This window comes from Papaver somniferum, chromosome 8 (assembly GCF_003573695.1).
Source record: "Papaver somniferum cultivar HN1 chromosome 8, ASM357369v1, whole genome shotgun sequence".
Lineage (NCBI taxonomy): Eukaryota > Viridiplantae > Streptophyta > Magnoliopsida > Ranunculales > Papaveraceae > Papaver > Papaver somniferum.
This window is the reverse complement of record NC_039365.1, coordinates 117,062,402-117,081,470: the sequence shown is the minus strand read 5'-3', so window position 1 is coordinate 117,081,470 and position 19,069 is coordinate 117,062,402. Positions and strand designations below refer to the sequence as shown.

At 36.2% G+C, this 19,069-nt stretch overlaps 1 protein-coding gene across 1 annotated transcript; it reads left to right on the top strand.

The window, feature by feature from the left end:
- The first annotated feature begins 304 nt into the window (after window positions 1–304).
- On the top strand, window positions 305–5,601 carry LOC113305960. Its single transcript, XM_026554950.1, has 3 exons — window positions 305–1,130; window positions 1,266–1,441; window positions 4,798–5,601. Exons 1-3 carry the CDS (start codon window positions 305–307, stop codon window positions 4,849–4,851), a joined length of 1,056 nt encoding a protein of 351 aa, XP_026410735.1. The 3' UTR covers window positions 4,852–5,601.
- Window positions 5,602–19,069: the final 13,468 nt, after the last annotated feature.

The following is a 19,069-nucleotide window of genomic DNA, read 5'->3' as shown; positions in this document are numbered from 1 at the left end:
ACCGTAATGGATAATAAATAGTAAGAAATGATTTATCTCTCAAACTACACCACATATGTTCGCAAACTTTACGTCATTGAAAAGCATTTTAAAACACTTACATAACGAATATAAACATGCCTATCAAATTATGCATATTTCTTATACTAATAATAATCAATTAAAAGACCAATTTTAGAAATGTCTCTTTGGTTAGTTATATATGTCATCTATTATGGGACAAAATCTAAAAATAAATAGGTCAACTAATAGTGGGACATAAGGAGTATAAGAGTAAACTTATCAGTTTATTAATCTGATAATAATGATGCAACCAACCAATAAGAGTGAGCATCCGCAAGACCGCAGATACTACTACAAAGTGCAAACCAGGGTCAACTATAACGAGGGTGAAAATTGGGTGTCGGTAAACTATAATGTTACGCCATGGAGGATTTGTCAGGTTTGCAAAGTGTTGGACCATAGAGTGGAACCTTGTGTTGAGGGTGAAGTAGTTTTGGTGAGTGAATCTCCATCTGTGAATGAAGATGGTGCTGAATTTTGGATGGATGTTGGTCATGTGGGTCATAGTGGACGTGTAGATATGAGTAATCATGGGGTAAGCAAAGCAACAATCACTGCTCTTCAACTTGAGGAAGCAAGAGATTCGATAGTAGGAATTGATGAGGAGGTTCCGGTGGTTGTTCATGGGGAAAGTGGGGTTGTTTTACCTCCTACTGTAGGGTTATCTTCTGCCGATATGGGGATGAATTCAGGGGAGTTAACACTCATTGCGAGTCAAATGGTGTTAGACACAACAAGAAGATTTGAAGATAAGAAAATGGCTGATGAGAGGAACAGAATTAAAGGGAAGGCTAAAGTTGTTGTTGATCCAGTGAGTGAGATTATCTCCTATAATTTGAAAGATGAGCATTCTAATGGAAATTTAGTAATCTGTGAAGGAGGTAATAAGGAGGATCTGGAGGAGGCGATAAAGTGCCTATATGAAGCTAAAGAGTACCAATTAAAAGCCCGAAATCTATCGGATTTCTCTGCGAACATAGTGGAACCTGAAAGAAAGAGGAGGAAGGTTCTTGTGGTGGATGTGATTGCCAAAAAGTCTAAGGTGGATCAGAACTCTATGCTACCTGGTGAGACTATTTTAAAGGATTTTTCTTGCAAAAATGAATTTTCTAGTTTTTCAAAATCCGATAATTGTGCTAGTAATCTCTCTGATTCGATTCTTAATATGTTTTTTTCTTCTCCCTCTCTTTGCAATGGTGAAGAAGATGATCCCAATATAATTGTGGCTAATTCTCAAATGATTAGTATTCTTGTTCGACATCATGATGATCCTTTTGATATGTTCAATGAATACGTCAATCATTTTCATGCGAGTCCATGTATGAACCAAGCTGCTGGAATCAGTGACGAGATGATACTCTCTGCTCATGACGACCAGGTACACATTCAGATAACATTTATTCTTCTAACCTTCATCTGCAATTACAAGAATATGAATGTCATACATGTTACTGAGTGCAAGCATGTTTCTGGTGGGTCAATTATTTGTATAAAAGGGAATTTGCATGTGAATAAGAATAGAGGATATTTCGTTTATGTGATTGACATTGTTGTATTAAACTTACATAACTATGTCCGGTACAAGGAATGCATTCAATTTGGAAGTATGAAAATCATGTCGTGGAATTATCAAGGGTGTGGGAAAAATTACACTAGAGATTATTTTAAAGCTTTAGTAAAGTCAGTTCAACCGGATGTGATTTTTCTAAGTGAAACTAAGCAGATTAAGTCGAAAGTAGAAAGTTTGTTTAGATCAGTTAAATACGAAAATATGCATGTAATGGACCCTATAGGGAAGTCTGGAGGTGTTTCCTTAGCTTGTTTGGACACGGTAAAGATAAACTCGATTCAAGCGTCTAGTTTCTACATCAACGTATGCATAAATGATCAAATAACAAATCAGGATTGGGCTCTTAGTTGTCTTTATGGAAACTCTCAAAATAAGAAAATAACTTGGGATTTTCTAACACAAATGTCTATGGCTACCACTATCCTTGGATGGTTATTGGAGACCTTAATTTTACTTTCAATAAAAAAGAATCTAAAGGAGTAGGAAGAACAAACAGATTGGAGATAGAGAGATCAGTTGAGGCAGTTAATCAGGCAGGATTGATAGATTTGGGGTTTTATGGTTATCCGTTTACTTGGTCAAATCACAAAAATGATACTAAGTTGATAGAGAAAAGACTAGATAGAATTTTATCTAACAAGGAACGGTTGGACATGTTCCCGGATGCTAAGGTGGTTCATCTAAGTGCAATGGCTTCTAATCACAGTCTCATTATCATGAGTACTAAGCAGGCTATGAATGACGGGGCTAAACCTTTTAACTATTTTGGTACTTGGTTAGAAAATGAGTCATGCATTGATATTATAAATGATTCCTGGCTAACTCATCATGATAGCTCTCCATCTTATAAGGTTGTTAAAAAACTGTCTTTTGCTAAGAAAAATATAAGTATGTGGAACAAAACAAAATTTGGTAATGTTCACTTAAGACTTGAACAAGCTAAACATGATCTAGATTGTGCTAGTAATAATCACTACTTGTACAATAAATCTGAAACTTTGAAAACTCTCACCGTTGAGGTTGAAAAATGGTATGCTATAAGTGAGTCCTTCTTGAAAATTAAAATGGGAGATAAAATGTTGAATTTGTGTGACAAAAACTTTGGCTATTTTCATGGGCCGGTTAGAACCAGAACTATTAGGACCTCTATTTGTGCTTTAAAAGATGAAAATCTTTTGTGGGGTAGAGCTAAGATTAATGAAGTTCTTTTTAAACACTTCTCTAATATGGCTGCTACCTCTAACCCAGTTATTGATGAGAATCTAATCTCTAATATCCCCTGTATGTTTACTAATGAGGATAATTGTATCCTCATGAAGATGCCAGGATATGATGAAATTAGGAATATTGTGTTCAATATGGCTCCTAACTCATCCTCTGGACCTGATGGGTTTCCAACTGTCTTTTTTCAAAAAACCTGGGACTTAGTGTCCACGAATATTGTGAATATGCTTCAAAGATTTTTTTACTACTGGTTTCCTTCTCAAAGAGTTAAACAACGGTTTTATTTCTCTGATCCCTAAAACCAAAATGCCAGATGAAGCTTCTCATTTTAGACCGATAAGTTTGTGTAACACGACGTATAAAATAATTTAAAAATTGCTTGCTAATCGTATGCAACCCCTGTTAGATAAACTTATTTCACCTTTTTAATCTGTGTATGTTCCTAATAGGAAAATTTCAGACAACATAGTGATAAAAATCATAAAGGTTCAAAAAATAAAATTGGATGATAAATACCTTGGATCGCCTTTGTTTACAAATACTTCTAAAATTGTTTGTTTTGATTCAATAGTGGAAAAATTGCGAGTAGACTGAAAGGTTGGAAGTGCATTAATATTTCTGGGGCAGGTAGAGGAATCTTAGATAAAACTGTTATAGAAACTATACCTAATTATCAGATGAACTGTTTTAGGATAACTAGATATACTTTAAAGAAAATTACTGCTCTGCAGCGTGACTTTTTCTGGGGGGGGGGGGATGGGAAATCTTAAGGGTTGTGTTTGAAAGCTTGGCAACCAATCTGTAAAACTAAACTAGAGGGGGGTTTAGGGTTTAGAAACATTCAGTTAAAGAATGAAGCGATGATAACTAAAATAAGATGGAGGCTAGTGTCTTGTCCTGAGTCACTTTGGGCTGTCATTCTTAAGCTTAAGTATCTTCCTAATGGTGACATTCTGGATGACAATTTTAAAATAAAAGTCTCTGATTCGTGGCTTTGGAAAGGAATTGCGAAAAGTTTTCAGCATCTTGGAAAATACAGTTTTTGGGAAGTTAACAATGGAAAGGATATTGATATCCGAATCATAAGTGGCTTCTTGGAGAATATAACCTAGTTCAACTTTTAGATTCCTCTGTGAATCATAATTTTGGTAATGTCTGTGACCTTTTCAATACTGAGTTTAATGACTAGGATTTAAACAAACTAAAGGTGTGTTTTGAGGATGAAACAATCCAAAAAATCTTAAGAATTAAGATTAATGTCAACAAAAAAGACAGGCTTAGGTGGAGTTTGACCCAAAATGGGGAATTCTGTGTTAAGTCTTTGTATATCCAGCTTAGTATGGATTCTGAACATTTGTCTAACAATAATGGAGTTAGGAGTGGGACTTGGAAAATAATGTGGCATATGGGGGTTATGCCCAGAATTAAATTATTTTTTTGGAAATGTTTACATGATATTCTCCCTGTTGGAAAAAGAATTTGTAGAATTTTACCTGAAATCAAAACTATTTGTGTGCTTTGTAATGGGTATGTTGAAAGTATAGATCATTTATTCATGAACTGTGAGTATATTAAAAATGTTTGGAAACATCTGCCATATAAAACAAATAAAAGGAAAAATGAAAGTAATACTCTAAATAACTGGATTAGAACTTGGTTTCATAACAAAAAGTACCCTTTTCATGATGAGGTTAGCTGGGAGAATCTTTGTGCTATCACTGTGTGGTTTGTTTGGAAAACTAGGTGTGAAACTGTGTTCAATGGAAGTAAACCAAATCAGAACTATATTGTTTTTCAGATAATGACTCATATTTTGGCAGTGAAGAAGATGAAAGTGCATAAACAATTTGGATTTGAAGAAGGACAACATGGAAAAGCTTATTTTTCTGTTTTCAACAACAAAAATGATCCTAATGATTATATAATTATGTTTGCAACAGATCATAAAGGAAAGTTCAGAGGAGCTAGGTGCATCAGTGCACTCCATGGTGTAAACAATGAAGACATGGGAAATTCCTTGATACCTGTAATGCAGTGGTTATCTAAAATAAATTGTAAAAATGTTGCAGTGCCTTGGCAGGTTATGGAGTCCTCTGGTGACTCGGTTCAAATGGAAGGGAAAGTGGAAATGGAGGATCTAATGTTAGATATGAACTTCAGTAACTATTTTAAATCTTTTCAACATTTTGAGGTTAACATATGTAGTACTATAGAAGTGAATGTTGTGTTGACAAGGATGTATAGACTTAGGTTGCTTTTTGAGAAGGACTGGTCTTGGTCAGCTAAGGAGGAGAGAAACATGAAGAACTGGCTTGAAACTCTAGATAGATTGGATAATATGTCTAAAGGAAGAAAAAGTTTTGCTTCAAGTTTCTCTCAAGAAAATGAAGACAGTAATAATAATTTAAATAACACAGACATTGGCAGTGATAGTGGTTTCAGCAGGGGTGGTTTGGAAGGTTCTGATTATGTGATTCTCAACAATGTCAGCACTCAATGTGAAGATGGTAGAGAAGTTACTGATCTTAGGGGAAGAGGAAGGGAGGAAGGTGTGGCCAAAAATGCTGCAAAGAATGGCGTAAAAAGAGGTTTCTTTAAGAATTCTACTTATGAAAAAGGGAGTTCGAGCAAAAATGTGGATAGTATGAACTCTGAGTATACCAACATTGTTAAAACATGGTATAAGCCTCAAGATAATAGCTAATTTGGACATGTAACTGCTATGTCGAACTATTTTCTGAATGATAATTAACTATTTCTTTGCCAAAAAAAATAAATAAATAAGCAAACCATGGTCAAGATAATATGCACACAGAAGCCAACAAACTAATTATACATTGTCGGCCAAAGTCTTGGCTACTTATCTACATACGAACGCAGTCGTGGCTATGTAGTCGTAAATGTGTAGGTACAAACGGTATATAGGTTGCTAGGATGTCATGAAAGTATGCATATGGATAGGAGAACCTGCATGAGATGGTGGGGATGATGTTTTTCTTTGTATGCTCCGTGGTGGCGTGCCCAAATAGCTCAGCTCCACAAATCAATGCTCAGATTGGAATTCCATCAAGAATAAATAGCATATAATGGATTAAGAGATGGCGATAGTGATGCCATAGCAACCAATAGATGGGATAAATTTCTCACCCATACATCCAAACTCTCATCTCTCACTTTCAACCACATGCATAAGAAAGAAACATGAGAAAGTGGGAATAGATAGAATCGATAGATAAATAGTTTGTCTCTCTACAGAACATCTGATGTTCATAGAATCTATGCACATGCATTGATTTGGTACCTTTCTTTCCCAGTTTACTGTTTTCTCAGAGCAGCCATGTACTAAGGAATCAATACAGTTTGATTTACTCCCCTCTATCCTCAATGGTTATAATGCTATATGCCCGTTTCTGTTTCAAGGGTGTCTCTCTCTATCTATCCCTGTAAAAATGATACACTCAAAAGAAAAGGCCTTGGGCACGAGTCAAAAGTGGAGTCAAATCAGTGAAAAGAATGAAGAAACAGTGAGGCAGACATTTGGTTCAAGAATCAGACCCCAATCAGATGTCAGCTGCCAAATCAATTTAATAGAAATTGAAAACCCGATAAACTTTTCGTTGTGTATAACTAAAACTAGATCAACAACTAGCCCACTATGTCAAATCGGCTCTTTACACTAGCTAGTCTAGAGGATGAATTAGTGTTTTGACTGTGACTAAAGGAAAATTGAAAATCTCAGAGTTAGACGTATTAAAACAAACGTGCATCACCGAAGTCTCTTCATATAGACGCCTCAAATAACTCCACTCAAAGTGGATTAATTGCTGGTTCACCATAATTAGACCATGATCAATGGTCTCTTTGATCAACGACTAATTAGCTATTAATACACTGTTTTTCTGTCTCATTGATTTGCTCGGGTTGCAAAGCTCTCTTGGCCTAACTGAAAACGAATCATCAACCAATTGGGACCAAATTGGTATGACTTTAACGGTTGGTATAGTGATTGGTTGGCGGGAGCCGCAGACCTGGAGCTGCTTGATTGGCTGAGCGAAGAAGGGTGGTTCAGTTTCGTTTTTCTATAATAACAGTGGGTATCGATTGGTGGTCGCAGACTGCAGAACTACCTGATTGGCTAGGCCCAGAAAAGCGAACCAATTAGCTAGCTTTCTGAACGGTCGGTACACATTAATTGATTTGGTCAAGCAAGGCCACGAAGAAACCTGATTGACCGGGCAAAGAAGATTACTAATTAGTACTGCAGTAGTAATGGTTATGGGTCCAAAAGATGATTCATATCATAGTCATCAACTAGCTATAGCTAAGCTACATTTCCTAGTCAGGGTAATGAATAGCCAAATTGGCAAAAACCAATAGCTCTTTGCTATTTATGTCAGGGGCCGCCCCGGAATCAGATATGCAAAAAAGCATAAATTGGTTGCTTCAAATCGTAAATTGGTTGATGCATCATCATGCAGTATAAGACAATGTTGTAACTGGGATTAAAGACCCAAAGTGAATTTATCTGGCCGAACAGTATTAGTATGTGCTAAGAAAAAAAGTAAATGAATTACAATTATCGTTGCATGGTTTTGTTTTTTTTCTTTTACTGTGATCTATATTTTCTAATCTATTGATTCGTACTACTTTATCAATTTATCAATAATTTCTTTTTTAAAAGAAATCTTTTGAGAAAAGTTAATTTCTTTTTTAAACCTGGTTAAATTGGGGTCTATGCCACTTAATTGGGGCTTATGAATTACTTCAACCAACCTAAAAAGAAGGATATGGGGTGTCTAAAAGATGGTAAAATACTAAATTAACCCTTAAAGAAAATTTAATTATTCTAACACAAATTCAAATACAAAATCATAATCACTTTATTAACAAATACAAAAATCATTAATCAAAACTCATTTTCAATTTCCATCAAAACTAAATCTTAATCAATCCAAAACAACAATTGAAATCTAATTTCATTTTGGTTTTTGGAATTTTTTTTCAAAAACAAACAATTCAAGTGATTGAGTTAAATCCCTTTAATCCATTCCTTCTAAGAAGCACTCTACAATGATTTACCTCTAAATCTTTGAAATTCACTCATCAAATTTTCTGAAAATCCACCCAGAATCGGTTTATGTGTGCACTATACTAGTCCGATTGTGGTAGCAATCGGTTTTTATTATGTACCAACATAACCCGATTATGGATGAACATCAACATCAATCGGTTTAAGTTAATGCACGTATAAACCGATTCTGGGTGGATTTTCGGATTTGTAGAAAAATCAAGAATCGGATTATTAGTGCATACGTATAATCCGATTGTGACTGTTAACGACTATCTTTTGAATTTGAAATTATAGCCATTGGTACTTTGTGTATATAAAGAGGATAGTCTATTCTCTTTCATACACTACCTAATCCAAAGAAATCTTTCTCCATTGTTAATTTTTTCATTTTTTTTTTCAATTGCGACAATTGAAGAAGAGATACGCAAAAGAAGCGAACAAACAACTACAAACAAATATGTTAATGTAATGGATGAAGTGTTAAGCAAACAAATAACTACAAAAGAAACCATATCATCTTATCGGCTGCGAAAAAATATGAAGAGAAACTCAAGGCAAGGAAACGAGGTCAAGAGCAATTCCAACTAAGGGAAAGAATGAAGGATGTTGATGAAGAGACCGAATGGATTAGAAACTTTTACATTCTCAAGGATCTTCCCGGAGATCCTAAAGATCATACTATATTTTGGATTGAAGTTGGTTGGGGTCCTTTCTTTAAATAGACGGGCAAGAAACCATGCTATAATTATGAGCCATCCCACATTCGTTCAAGGACGAATCATCTTAGGAAATTATGCATCAAGTACAATGAGTTTCTTGATATGTACAGAGGGGACGGGTTCGCTGCACAAGATGCATATAAGGCTTAGAGAGGAGAGCAGTTTTATCATTTCAAAGCGGCATTGATAGTTGAAGCTCACACTAAGAAATAGACTTGTGCTAGTTTCAATGTTAAGAGTTAAAGAAAAGTGGAAATGGTCCACAATCGGATTATGTTAGTCTATATGTAATCCGATTATTTCGTTATGTTTTTCTGTAAGTTTTTCTTCCCAAAATCGGATTATATTGTCGTACATAAGGACCGATACTGAAATAATCCCAGACAAGTTTTATTCAGAATCGGTTTATAATAGTTCCTTAGTAAACCGATTCCCTTTAGAAGTCAGAATCGGTTTATAAAAGTTGCAGTATAAACCGAATCTGGAAAAGCTGCAGCAAACTAAATACACAATCGGACTTAATAAACGTATTAGAAGACCGCTTATGTAACAAATTTCATGAGTCCAACGTACCCAAAAAATACAAATCACTTTCATTCATTAAGCTTGGTTCAAGTTTGCAAAATACAATATAAGAAAGCGACAAAATATAAGCATCTGATAGATCAAGTTTTTAACATAAGGAAAATACTCATTCCAACAAATGTAGACCTTTGAATTGATCCGACACGATCAATTCCTCCCATCGCCTCATGTTGGGATCGTATTTTTTTAGCCACTCCTTGGTGACCTCTGAGACCTCATGAAACCCATCTACCGGTGGTAACAGACAATCACCATGTAATCTAAGACCGATATAATGCATGTTGTTATTGTTGAATAAAACAATTGTCCGATCCTTAGGCGATTCATCCCAAATGGTGTATTTTGGTGCGTACGTGTAGCATGATCTCTTACCAAATAGATGAACAACGTAACTCCACGTTTCCGCCAATAGATGGCCATATAGAGGCATACGCATCCAGTACTGTCGACTAATTGGTCTATTCCCCTTTGGCCCTTGTACTCTAGCAACCATTTTTTCAAAAATCACTTCTTTGTCTTGTCTTGTTTTTCCTTCCTTCATCATCGAATGTAAAATTCCTTCTCTTCTTGTGAGCGCAAGGCCATCATATTTCTAAAGTATTGACATTGGGTTAGGTTCTCATCGTCCGCCAAACTTATATGGCCTATTTGTTCCGATGCAACGTGATAACCACAATTACCATCCACATCCATGTCGTCGGTAGATAACACATAGGGCTTAACGATTTCAGGAAGTTTCGAGTAATACTCCTCGAATATGGTGTAACACGTTCGATGGGGTCTACCGCGTTCATCCCTAGGCGTTCTTCCATCACTAAGAGCGGCCCTTATAGTCACCATAGAACCCTTTTGTCTTGCTTGTCCCTTCCATGCACGTATCCTTGATACTCGTGTTTTACTCGCTCGACTCTCTTGATAAGGAACAATTAGATTGTTTGGCGCTTGACTTTCTTGAGAAGGATCGATTGGATCCTCATGTTGCGAAGGAGCGATTGGATCATTTGAAAGGACTATATATGCACCACTTGTTCCTCTTTCTCCCTTCTTTGGTAGACCCCTTTTCCTCTTATCCGGTGCCTCTTCATTCTCAATTTGTGAAGGAGCGTTTGAAACATTTGTCTTGGCTTGTGCGCTACTTGTCCCTCTTTCCCCCCTCTTCGGTCGACCCCTTTTCCTCTTATCCGGTGCCTCTTCATTCTCAATTTTTGAAGGAATGTTTGAAACAATTATCTTGGCTTGTGCGCTACTTGTCCCGCTTTTCCCCTTCTTCAGTCGATCCCTTTTCTTTGGAACCTTCGCCTTTTCATATTTAGCGTCTTCATTCTCATGTCGAAAAAAGATTCTTTTATGACTCAATAACGGGTTTTTTCCGGTCCGCATTGCAACCTTAAACTCGTTTCTTTCTTCCTTCCTATCCATGTTGGTAGTTGGTCTACCCGTTGGCGGTAGCACCGTTGGTTCTCCGACCGGTACCATATGGGGGTTCGCGGCTAGTTTTAAGTCGTACATCAAAACTTTTCGTCTCAAACCATCCTTTTTTGAGAATTTCTCGATGAGTTCTCTTCTAATATCCGTTTCCACAAAGGATTCGAGTGGTTCTTCGGTTGGGGGTGGTTTGAAAGTAAGTTGCTTCCAAAACGGATCAATGATTTCAAAAGAAATTCCTTATTGGTACTTCGCGATCATGTGACGACACGGAAATCCAAAGGCCATCATCGTCATACATGAACATACAATTCTTCTTCTCCCCATCTCCTTTTCCACATAGTATTTGTAATCCTTCATCATATAAATGATATCCCAATGAGACACCCTATAGTTTAAACGTCTAATGAACCAATGGTAATATTTGTAGCTTGTGATGATTTTCATCCTACTCTCTTCCATTTGAGTGGTTACTTGATGATATCGGCCTTGGTGTATTCATGGATGGCTTCTTGTACCGTAACCACGGTGTTTTGGCTCCCTCGGAGCAAGCTTTTCAAACGTCCATGAGATCCTTCCGCGAGACTTGTCGCCTCATTATTGTAATGCATGTGTTGGTAGGTGTAAGCATACACAAATTTTTCCTTGTACGGATCCAACAATTCCTTCAAGCAATAAACCACACATTTCTTCTAATATTTCTTCCATAGCCCAATAAAAGTCTCCAAGTAGGATTCGAACTTGAACACGGACATTGAGTGTACCATTAAATCCCAATGATGTTGAAAATCCTTTCAGAGTAACCCATTCGCTTCATACTCCGATTTATTTTTCTTCTTGTCCTCCTCTCTTTGTTCTGGAGTTAGTTTCTGAAGACGCTCATCTTCGGCCTTTTCACGAGCGGTACCTTTTTGTGGCTTTGGCTTTTGGATATGACCCATACAATTACTTCTAATATTGCATTGTATGTGCCATGTGCAAAGAAAATGCTTAGCATCCGGAAAAAACACTCCAATGGCATTCATTAGTGCTTGGTCCTTATCCGTTACTATGATCCTAGGAGTTTGATCGCCACGGTATATCTCTTTCAAGGTCTCTAGCATCCAAGTAAAACTCACATCATTCTCCCGATCCATAAACCCCCATGCTACCGTGAAAGTTTGCTTGTCAGAAGTATGGCAAGCAATGTTTAACAACGACATGTTGTACTTGTTGGTCTTGTATGTACAATCTATTAAAAAAACTTGATAGAAGCATTGTGCCAACTTGATCATCTCCGGAAGCGCCAAGAAAATACGAGTCACTTTGCCTTCCAATACTTGCTTCCTCGTTGTGTATCCGTGTTGATCGGCTAAACACTGAGATTGTTCCATAACTGCTCTACCATCCCATTCCCTCCTCCTAAAGGCTGCTCTTGCCGTGTAAATTTCCTCAAAGTGGACAAGTTATTCTTATCCTCCTCCTTAATCTTCCTAAGGATGTCACTTGGTTTACACGCTTTCATCGACCTAACCGTTTACAATTGATGTGGTTTCAACCCATAAACGGTCGCGTGTCCAACAAGAGATTCCGGATCATCATGATTATGACAACCATTCAGCACTTTAGAGAGCTTATATACCTTACTACCATCGGGTCTCTTGGGTCTATTAACGATAATCTTAAACGGGCAACCATACTTCTTTGATTTAGTAATGTATTCCCTTGTCGTCTTCTTCACGTACATTCGGTCCTTTGCCCAGTGACTTTCTTGCTTTCCACCTCTCTCACAAACAAGTTCCAAATGATCTTCACTTGAATGACGGCCTAAAACTAACGCGCATTTGATCTCTATTCCCTTGTCTATAAACCATTGCTTTGTATCGTTTCTATCTTCCCATTCCAAATCGGTGAAATAGTGGGCAGAGGTATCATGACCCAGCAGAGATACGGGTTTGGGCTGATCTTCTTGAAACGCCACAACAATCTACAACAAATATCAACAAGTTGATGATTCAAAATCGGTTTATACATTACAGTCGATTAAACCAATTATTAGGAATCGGTTTATATGTGCAACTATAAAGACCGATTAACGAATTGTCGAAAAATTTCAAAGTTCACAATCGGTCTACGTATCGTATCATGTAATCCGATTTTTGTTCACATTTCTCCTGGAACTTTTTTTCTCCGAAATCGGATTACATATACACGAAAATAAACCGATTATCAACTTCGTGTATTCTACGTGATTATTCAAGTGAAGAAATCGGATTATGCATATCACCAACAAAAACCGATTTTCGTCACGTACCCATCATGGAAAAAATCTTACTACAATCGGTTTATGTGGTTATGAACAAAGACCGATTGTCGTACCCAATTTGGGAGTTTTACCCAGAATCGGTTTACGTGGTGCTATTGAATAAACCGATTCTGGGTTAAAGTTTTGAAAATATTTCCCTTTTTGGGCTATTGGAACATGCAAATACATGTTTGTAGATCGTTCCAACTCATACATGTTTATTAAGAGCATTATCACCTTCTTCTTCCCGACAAAATTGTTCTTGTGCTTGAATAATATCCTCAAGCATTATTTGGTTGACATTCTCTTCTTCATTCAACAAAATTATCCAATTCGGTAGGATCAAAATCATGATAATCTGATGCACCCACTTCATCATCACTACTAGAGTCTTCATCATCACTATAAAGTTTCATTTTTGCTAACAAAATCACAAACCCTAATTTTTTCTTTTTTCCCTCTACTTCTTCTTTCCCTCCAAACCTTAAAAGAGGATATGAATTTCTACTCTAATGCTAACACTATAATCAAACTCAAACACTAATTAATTTAACTAATACTAACTTAATTAATCATCACTAATTTAATAAGGGTATATTAGGTATTAACATAAATAGTGGTTAAGGGGTTTGTAGAAATTACTTGTTAGTAATCCTATTTAGTCATGTAGTTATAGGCCCCAATTAAGTGGCATATTTTTAAAAGAGAAGACATACAGTGAAAACATAAATATCTATAGATGCTTTTTATCGAAATATATCAAACAATTTTGTAAGATTTTGGCTAAGCAAAATAAGATATTCATGTCCTAAGAAAATGCGCGGTCCGAAATTCCAAATGCAGCTGAACAACCAAGCCAGTTCAAATTGCAGAACGTTGTATTTGTCAATTATGCGGATGCAACTTAAAACGGTTTTAAAGTGCAAGTACTCTATGGTACCCTGACCGGCCACAAGTACATATAGCTAACTAACATCGTAACTTGTAGGATAATACCAGAGAGGTGAATAGCAATCAAAATGTTTACCTAGTTAAAGGAAAAACATTGGGAGTTAGGTTAACTAATCATTAACATAACGACCTTAACTAGTCCACTCGATCTCCATATCTTATATAGGGGCCTTAGATTATAGCGTATCCGTTGACTAAATTAACACAATTATGCTTAATCGCGACTTTTAGTTACGGATAACAAAGAATTCTATTATTGGGACTTAGAAAGTCTTGGTTTTTTGACCATTTTGGGGGCTTAAATGCTTTGGGGAGGTAAAAAATGGTTAGGGGACTCAAGATATATCAAAAGTCAAAAACACCCTTACCTAAATTTCACTATTCATTAAAAAAATAAAAATCCTAAATCTATAATCTTCTTCTTCTCCTTCTCCTCTCATTTACAAATCATGATGATCATGATTTCATCATGATGAAGATCATTAAAAAACAAACTAAATCTAATATTTTCTCCTAATCCTTCTCTTCTCATTCATAAATTGTGATAAAAGATGATGATCATAGTTTCATCACGATAAGAGCGATGATCATAAAGAAAACCCAAAACTATTATCATAAATTCATAAATATAAAGATGGTGATCATCATAAAAAGAACAAAGTAAGAAACCCGACAATTTATTTTTGCTTTTAAATGGTTAAAAAATATGATTCCCTAAATTTCGGGTAAAAAGAAATAATTCTGAAGGTGTTTTCGGCTGGGAATCTAAGAACTCCCAGACGAAAGTACATTTTACTGCTTGGTTATCCCAATCGAAATTAGTTTTCTGGTTTTTTGGGGTTTCCAGAATCAATTACGGCTGGGAAAACCCAGCCTTAACTGGCTCTAAAAACAAAAAAATCATAAAAATGATTTCGGCTAGGAATTATTTATTTCCCCGCCGTAAATAAAGAATACGGCTTGGAACACCATCATTTCCCAACTGTTTTTCGTTTCTACGGTTGGGTCGACAAATTATCCTAGCCGTAACCGCACTTTCGGCTAGGTTATGAAAACGAAAAAAAAATCGAAAAATCTTTCGGTTGGGAAAACCAAGCCGAAATATGGACTTTCGGTTGGGTCAACAAACTATCCCAACCGTAATTTTGATTCACGGTTGGGAATCTAAGAAATCCCAGTCGTAAACATCTTCAGAAACTATTTTATTTTTACCCAAAATTCATCGAATTTGATTTTTTTAGCCATTAAAATCAAAATAAATGGTGGGTTTTCTAATTTTTTCTTTCTATGATGATCATAATTTTGATCATGATATTTGAATGAGAAAGAGTAGGAGAAGAAAATAGTTTTGGGTTTTCTTTATGATCATCATCCTCATCATGATGAAATTATGCTCATCATCTTCATCAAAAGTCTTGCTTAAATCACCCATTTCCAAAAAAAAATCCCCAAATTTTTTTCCTCTTTTTCTCTTCCCTCTGATTTTTGTTTGTTTTGATTTCCTCTAACTTAAAGAGATGAATTAGTCTTAATTAATTTGATAATTATGATTAATAATGTTAATCAAGTTTATTATCTAAAATCATATGGTAGTCTTTATATAAATATATGATGAGGGGTGTCCCAATTGATATACGGTAACCCTAGAAAGCCCCAAAAAAAGCTTGACTTTCTAAGCCGCAACAATAGAGTTCATAACAAAACCCTAAAGTTAGACTTGCATCATCAAAAAACTGTCCTCGTATATGCAACATTCGTAGTATACCTCTCTCCCTTTTTATTGTGTTTCGGAATAGAGTCATCCAAGTTTCTACCTAGCCGTGTAAATTAAACAAGTCGAATAGTTTAGATGTGCAAATTTTCAAGGAAAAAAAAAAGAAAACCCTTGAAAGAGAAAATTGCATCTAAAAGAATAGATGTTTACAAGGGTTAATAGTATTTTGCAGACGAGAAGAAAAAGTTTAGAAAATAACTACATCTTCTCAGGGAAGTAAACATGCGAAATACGTGTTCTTTTTGTTAGAATATGGGCATCCAACTCATAACCAATTGGCAATGAGTGGAATGACCTAAGGATTATAAACCGAATGATTTTAGATATAATGTGGGACTAATAATCTCAACACGCCCCCTCACGTGTAGCCTCGTTGGGTCTAACACGTGGACGCGGGTGACATAGAGGAGTAAAGGTGCGGTCAAATGACTCGACACAGGTACCATGTTAGAATATGGGCATCCAACTCAAAACTACAGTAGAAACTCCATTAATTAATACTCGATTATTTAATAAGCTCTCTTAAATAATATTTTAAGTAGGTCCCGAGTCGGGGACAACGTGTAAATTAATAATTCGCTAAAATTATAAACTAATACATTTTTGATTACTTATGTAGATCCCATATAAAATATAAATTAATAATCCACTATATATATATATATATACTAGGTATCACCCCGGCCTACGGCCGAGGCTCAACCTTTTTTCGATTTTTGTTGGTTGGTTGGTTGGCCGGTCAGTATCCTCCCATAAAATTTAATGAGCCTGTAATGGTCGGGGTCGTATTTAGTTGGTCGTGTCCCAGAATATTGTGTTAGTTAGTCGAGTCATAGTAGCGTGTTTAATTAGTCGGGTCATCTAGGAGTTGAGCATGTAGATTAATTGAGGCTTATTGCGCGCCGTTTTGTTGGTCGGGTCAAATCATCCAGGGCCTACGGCCTCGGCCGTGGATTAGAAAATCTAGAGCCAAATATAGTCCCCGCAATAGAATTAGCCGTGATTAGGTTGAAATCTAGAGGGTTGAACCTATAAGACAGACCCTGATGTTTTGTTGGCCTAATCAAATTAGACACGGTTATGCCCTTAAATTCTCGTTGAGCCTATAGGCGAGAGGTTCAACCTTTTTCGAGTTTTGTTTACTTTTTAGTCAGCCGGTCAATACCCTAACACGAAATTTTAGTCAGACCATAATAATCGTGGCCGTGTTTAGTTAGTCTGGTCATAATAGTCGGGGCCTACGGCCTCGGACATATATTAGAAAATCCAAGTCAAATATAATCTCGTATTAAAATTAGCCGTGATTAGGTTGAAACCTAAAGAGTTGAACTTAGAAGAGACCCGATATTTGTGGGCTTGATTAAATTAGCCGGGGCTGTGGTGGTCCCTTAAATTTTCTTTGAGCAACGAAGAAGATTAACAATTATATTTCTTTTTCTTTTTTCGTTTGGTAGGCGACAACAAAACTGTCCTTGTTCTTTCTTATCAATAAAAAAATTAAGCTCAGAAGGAGAACAGTGGTTCACCACTTCAAGAACACAAACCAAACCTAAGTTGCGGTAGCTTGTTCTTTAATACTTCTTCTTAGTGGTATATTTACGGAAACACGGTGGAATCAGGAATGAGGAAACGTTCCATATTGTGTTTGTTATTAGGAAACCGAAGCATTTACGGATAACATGTTGATTTTGTTATACAAAAACAACGAAAATGTGAAGACTTTAGCAGTACAACATCTTCAAATTTGATTGGTTGGAAAAATTTAATTGTATAGAAAAACTACTGAAAGTGTGATGAAAGAAGTATATAATGGTTAAAGCTTAATTTAAAGGAAAGAAAAGATAGATGGAGGATAGATGCCTCTTGCAATCCAACATGATTTATAATTATGAGCAGTGGAACGATGAGAACACGTAGAATATTCATGCACCGAAAAACCAGAACTCCGTGTTGTTTATAAACTGAACAAAAATTTAACTTTTTGTTGAATATAATAATTAAAAAAGAAAGTGTTCTTAGATGGTCGGCAGAGTCACATAAGGAATCCTCAATTTATTCCCAACTAGTGGTCGGGAAAAGTCAAGGTCTGAACCATATCTAGCTTGCGATTAGCTTTAGTAAGGGCCGCGGCATAATTTAGATTACTGCTGGTAATGTTATTTTAAGAAATTGTATTATACTAAGAAACCAAATTACTGCTAGGAGTTGGTACCGTGACAATTACTTGGTACCGTGACAATATTAGGAAATAGGGGATCCAACGCTTAAAAATATACCTCGCCCAACTTTTGACCCGCGCCGTGGGATGACGAAATCGATGGTCGGATATATTTGGATAGACAAACACCACTTCTTTTTATAATATAGATAGACTGGGTATCACCCCGGCCTCTTCGATTGATTGATTTATACTGTAGAGTTTAACCTTTTACCTTATAGAATAAATTATTGAAATTCATTTGGTAGTCTGGTAAAGCGCAAAGACCCTTATCATTATTTTTTATTCTTTTCAATACCACCCTTATAATTATTTTCTTTAAGAAAATATCCCTTGAAATGTAAGAGAGTGGCTAATATGATCTTGAATTATAGCTTTTGTTGAATACCCTGTTCAAAACGGTATTTTTTTTTTCTGGTTTTAAATAGAGAAAGAAAGCTGGAAGAAAAATCAACTGTTAAAATATATATACACTATGTTTCTATGAAAATTCGTGAATTGCAAACGTAAATGCAATTTAAGCTGCGCATTGGTCATAAATATGTAGCCACCTGGTTTAGTTGGATACACTAATTTTAATTATCTTATGGTTTGACAATCTTCGGAGTAAACAAAGGGGAATACGGGATGGAATGCGAAGGTAAATGTATATCGTACGTGGGGAAAGAGTTCAAGCATCATGCTTGCTCACTCGTTTCCCTTTTTTTTTTGGTTGCACCAATTACATGGCTGTCCAACTTGGCTTGAGACTCCCCAATCTATTTGCACTCGGCAGAAATTAATTGGTTGTGGATGGCCAAAGGTGTGTGTAATTAAGAAGTATCCAAGAGCGTGTTGGATATTTTCAACGTTTTCAAAGTTTGCCGCTACGTTTTTCATTCAAAATTGAACAGATGCGTCTCTTCCCATAAGCCACCATTAATGGATTTTGGAAGCGTCTGTTGGTGATGAAACGACACTACCAACGGGCATGAATATCACTATAAGTAGCAAAGATGTTCTCCCATTCCAATACATCAAAAAAAAAACAATCTGTTTTCTTCTTGTCTAAAAAGCATCAACAGAACCTTATACAGTGTGTTCTTGGTCGGGTCAAGGAAGCACAATCCTTGAATTCGATTACGGTGTTAGGGCTTCATTGAATCCTGAAGGCATAATTCGAGAGACCGTTTGTACTCGCCAAAT

Bases quoted from the DNA above. Each gene is read 5' to 3' on its own strand.
- LOC113305960 (XM_026554950.1), top strand. From the start codon at position 305: ATGATGCAACCAACCAATAAGAGTGAGCATCCGCAAGACCGCAGATAC. The intron at 1,131-1,265 runs GTGAGACTATTT...GCAATGGTGAAG, and splicing joins TCAGAACTCTATGCTACCTG to AAGATGATCCCAATATAATT. The intron at 1,442-4,797 runs GTACACATTCAG...TGTTTGCAACAG, and splicing joins TCTCTGCTCATGACGACCAG to ATCATAAAGGAAAGTTCAGA.